This window comes from Nematolebias whitei, chromosome 3 (genome assembly GCF_014905685.2).
Source record: "Nematolebias whitei isolate Nwh7 chromosome 3, NemWhi1, whole genome shotgun sequence".
NCBI classification, from domain to species: domain Eukaryota; kingdom Metazoa; phylum Chordata; class Actinopteri; order Cyprinodontiformes; family Rivulidae; genus Nematolebias; species Nematolebias whitei.
The window spans coordinates 48,658,353-48,662,929 of NC_056500.1; the positions used below are offsets into that span (position 1 = coordinate 48,658,353).

The 4,577-nt window shown below is 44.0% G+C and overlaps 1 protein-coding gene across 1 annotated transcript; it reads right to left on the reverse strand.

Annotated features, from left to right (window-relative positions):
- Positions 1 to 816: 816 nt before the first annotated feature.
- barhl2 (BarH-like homeobox 2) lies at positions 817 to 4,351 on the reverse strand. Its single transcript, XM_037675026.1, has 3 exons — positions 3,410 to 4,351; positions 2,187 to 2,412; positions 817 to 1,359 (listed from the first exon to the last, which is right to left on the reverse strand). Exons 1-3 carry the CDS (start codon positions 3,927 to 3,929, stop codon positions 1,059 to 1,061), a joined length of 1,047 nt encoding a protein of 348 aa, XP_037530954.1. The 5' UTR covers positions 3,930 to 4,351; the 3' UTR covers positions 817 to 1,058.
- Positions 4,352 to 4,577: the final 226 nt, after the last annotated feature.

Here is a 4,577-nt window from a genome sequence, read left to right on the forward strand (position 1 = left end):
ATAAAAACACATAAACATACATAAAAAACACATAAACATACATAAAACACATAAACATACATAAAAACACATAAACATACATAAAAACACATAAACATTCATAAAAACTCATAAAAAACATGAAACTACTTCCTGATCCCACAAGTTTGGACATTGCCAAAATCCAGCTGTTTCCGCAGCTACAAAAAAAATAGCAGCTAAATGTTGTCGAAATAAAAGGGAAATAAATGGGCAGATGTAGTTTGTTATTTTTTCCTTTTTTTAAATAAAAATATAAACAAAATAAAAAAATAAAATAAAAACAAAACTGACACCCCCAGCAGATCTGTTTGGAATCTCTGAGATTATTTCTTAAAAAAAAAAAAAAACTGTCTGGAACAAATTTACTCTTGAGAATGAGGCAGATTATCTACCCCCCCCCCCCCCTTGTCTCGACCCTCCTCGCGCTCAGAAATGCGGCCTGTATTGTCTGCGGGCCGTTCAGGGAACAGCTGCAGAGCCAAGGCCACATTCCCGGTGAAGCGGGGCCATAAGGAGCCACTGATCAGCTGCTGCGCATCCATATGCATGTGTGCGCGTGAGCAGCACCAGAGAGGTGCGGGGGGGGGGGGGTTGCCCCCCCCCTCCCCCCCATACAGGTCCAGTTAAAGAGCATATGCTGCAGGAAGTCAGCAGAGTCCGCAGAACAAGGTGTCTGTCACTGACCTGATCCTGTTCATGAATTAAAGTTTTAATAATAATAAAAGCTTCATTTATATTATTTTATTTTATTATGAGGAGTTTAGAGCGGGTCAATAGAAGCGCCTTCAATCCGTTTAGTCTCATGACGTCTTTATTCATTCATTCTTCTCCATCTAATAAACTTTCAGTTTATGTGCTAAAGTCAGTTTTTGTACAAAAGACAAACAAACAAACAACATGAGCAGAGTCCAGTGTGTCCGGACCCGGACCGGGTCTTCAGGGCCGACATTAAAAACCTCCTTTAGTCTCAGTCTCTCTGTGAGGGAGGGGGGATGTCCTGCAAAGTGCTCCCCATGCAGTTAGGGTTATTTAGGGGCTTACCGCGGGTGCGGCGTGCCGGGCAGGGGGTTTAGCGCCGGTTGCCCCCCCGGCCCGAGGCCGTGAATGAGCACCCTCGGGACCAGAGGTCTCTGGAGGCCGGGGTGGGGCGCTGAGGGAGTCCGGTACATGCTGCTGTACATGGCCGCGGCCGCCGCGGCCGCCGTGGTGCTGTCCACGGTCCCGAGCAGGCTCGGGTGGTAAAAGTAGGGCGACGGGAACATTCTCTGCAGGGCCGAGTAGTTCCCCGCCTCGGCCAGGAGCTCCAGACCCACGGCCGTCTGCCTCTTCCACTTGGTCCTGAAACCAGATCCAAACAGACATGAATTATTGACGCGCTTTGAGTCCCTGAACTCACCTTTAATTGGTACGGAGAGGCCTAATTACTGCAGCACGTGAAGGTTTCATTAGACAGCAAGAAAAATACAAACAAAGAAAAACAAGCTGCTTCTCTGACAGGAACAAATTTAAATGACTTATTTTAGTACAAGTCAGCATTTATTCTGAAAGTACACGCTCCTAATGATTTGAAACAACAAGAATTATTTATATTAGTAATTAGTTGTTGATGCAAGAACTGTGGTATAAAATTAAAAAAAACACAAATTCAATATTTGTCTTCAAACCTAGAAAATGTTTTAATTGTGTTAAACTGAGATGAAGCTTTTAAATTTTAATGTGTTTCATTTTTAAAAATAAATATTCAGACGTGACAGAAATTAATTTGTCAAACTGAATTATTCAGAAAAAAACTACTTTTTCCTTCTTCTCCAGCTGTTTATTTTTCAGCAGCTGTTTTCAAGACATTTGCTTCTAAATGAGCATAAAGTTTTGTTATTGTTTGTTTATTTTATCTGATTGGATTTTTCTGAAACAACGTGTTTTTGTTCAAAACTATTTTGCTTGCCTGATTTGTGGAGCAGCACTCGGTTATTGAATGTTCATTTATAAATAAATTAATATTTACAAACACATTAACTTTTTTTCTGCAATAAAACACACATGACCGTCAGAGACTCTTGTTACTGCAGGAACTGCACTTTTTCGCTTTATGCTCGGCTAACAACAACAACAATAATTATTAATAATAATAATTAATAATAATAATAGTGTGGGGCGGGGCCTACCGTCTGTTCTGGTACCAGGTCTTGACCTGGGTGTCGGTCAGGTTGAGGGCCGCTGCCAGGTCCATGCGGTCCTGCACGCTGAGGTATTTCTGCCGCTCGAAGCTGCGCTCCAGCTGGTTCAGCTGGTGGTCCGTGAACGCGGTTCGGGCTTTGCGCGGTTTTTTCGTGCGCGCTGGCGGACTGTCTCTGCTGCTGGAGATTTCCCTGTCACCTTCCTCTTTAGCACCTGAGAGCAGCAATCAAACATCAGGAATAATATCACCAGCAAACAAACAAACAAACTTTCATCAATTCCTGCTCCATCCGTGGCTGACGATAACAACGACAACAAGAAAAAATAATTATATCAGCTTTTTTTTTAATGTCACTTGAGGAATTTTTTTTCTCGCTTCCCTTTCAGAAAACGAGACATCAATGTATCAATCCATATCTTGGTTTCAGCCCCCCCCCCCCCCCCTCCAGGAACAACAATAATCTCTCTAATTGACCCACAAGGGAAGGCGCGCGCGGGGAGAATCTCCAAGGCTTACATCTGTTTTCACATCTATTACACTAATAAAGCACGTTCAAAGCCACAGATTATTATTATTATTATTTTTATTATTATTGTTTTTGTTGTGTAATACAACAGCCTGCAGTCTGAATACTCAGCAATAATAAGTACAGATGATTGTATTTCAATGTATTTTATGCTATTTTGTTTTATTATATTTTGAATTAATAAAATTATTAAAGTACACATGGGTGCGCAGTATGTTTAATATATAAAAAATACATTCATTATATTTGTTAAACTTATTTTTTATTGAACTTTTCTTAAACTGTTACAGTGTTGAAGTATATAATATATTAACATTCTTGTTTAATTTTCCACAGTTCTCATAATCCAGATGTGAAGGTGTGTTATAATAAATCCATTTTTCATTAAACTGCATCTTTTGCAGTTTGAAGTTATGAGTTTTTCCTCTGCGAACATCCAGTCATGTGTTGTATCTGTGTTCTTGCTATCTTTGTATCTGTGATTTATTTTATTTTTAAAGTATTTTTTCTCTTGATGTTGTTTGTCAGTTTCTCCTGCGGTGACTTCAGAACAGCCTTCTTATCTTATCTTATTTTATTTAATATTGTTTTCTTTTTGTCTTTAGGTAAATTTGATTGATTAAAATTCGGCTCCGTTTCTTCACCTTGTTTTGGGACAATGCGCGCGCCAGATAAACTCTTACCGTTGCATTTCATGTCACTGTGGATGTCCTCCCTCGGGTCCAGCTTGCTCCTGCTCTCCTCCTGCTCCAGTTTGGGCCTGAACCCGTCCGGAGCCGTGGCACTTTCTGGTTTGGGTGTGAGATGCGGCGACGGGACGCTCGTGCTGTAAGGTGCGCATGCAGCCAGCGGTTTGCTGTCCCCCAGAATGTCTTTGATTAGAAACGAGGAGGTGGCAGTCCTGGGGGCGCAGCCGGCCCCCCCGGCCCCTGCTAGCTGCTGCTGATGATGCTGGAGATGCTGCAGGCTGTCCTGGACCATCTGCGAGTCCACGGCGCGCTCCATGGTGACGGAGATGGGGGACGAGGGGCCCGTTCCCACCGTGTCTATGTCCGAGCATGGCGACGGGGGGGTCTGGCTCCTGAAGTCCGCTGTCCTGTCCGCGAGCCGGAAGTCTCCGTTCATGAGTGCGGGGTGTCCAGAGTTCGAGGCGCCGGATAAAATGGTGTCAATCCCAAAACTGGACCCGCAGGAAGCTTCCATGTTAAAGGAGGGCTGGAGCCGTCATGCCACCAGTGAGGGGCTTGCCCCCACCGCGAATAAACACTCAACCTCAAGGAGGAAAAGATGATCAGCTCTGTCGGATGTTTTCACAAAAAGGAAGAAGGAGACGTGAGAAATAAAGATGCAGAAAATCCACACAGATGCTCCACAACGTTACATTCAGACCGAGCGCAGGAAGCAGCGCGCGCCGCTCCGCGTGCCTTTTTTCTCTTTGGATTCTGAACTTTGTGCTAAAAGTTGAGGCGCACAGAGAGATATACATGAAGCTGACTCCTCCACTTCAGGCTCTCCCCTTTTTGCCGCTAATTGCTCCGGTGTTCCTCCACGATGACTTCCTGTTCTGACGTCACGGCCCACGGCGAAGGGAGGAATTAATATTTTCTGCTTTATAATAAACACTCGACGCCCTTTTCTCTCTCCTCTCTCTCTCTTTCTCTGTTTGTCTCTCCGCTCCCCCCCCCCCCACCCCCACCCCATTGGTTTGCGTCCTGCGCGGCTCCGGCAGCGCACCAATCAGAGAGCTGCGTCTGTAGAGGCTCTGCTCCGAAAATAAAAACAATTTAAGGAACTTTAAGATCACGCTGGAAATATTTATATATCAACTTCGACCAGCTTCAGAAAAAATAA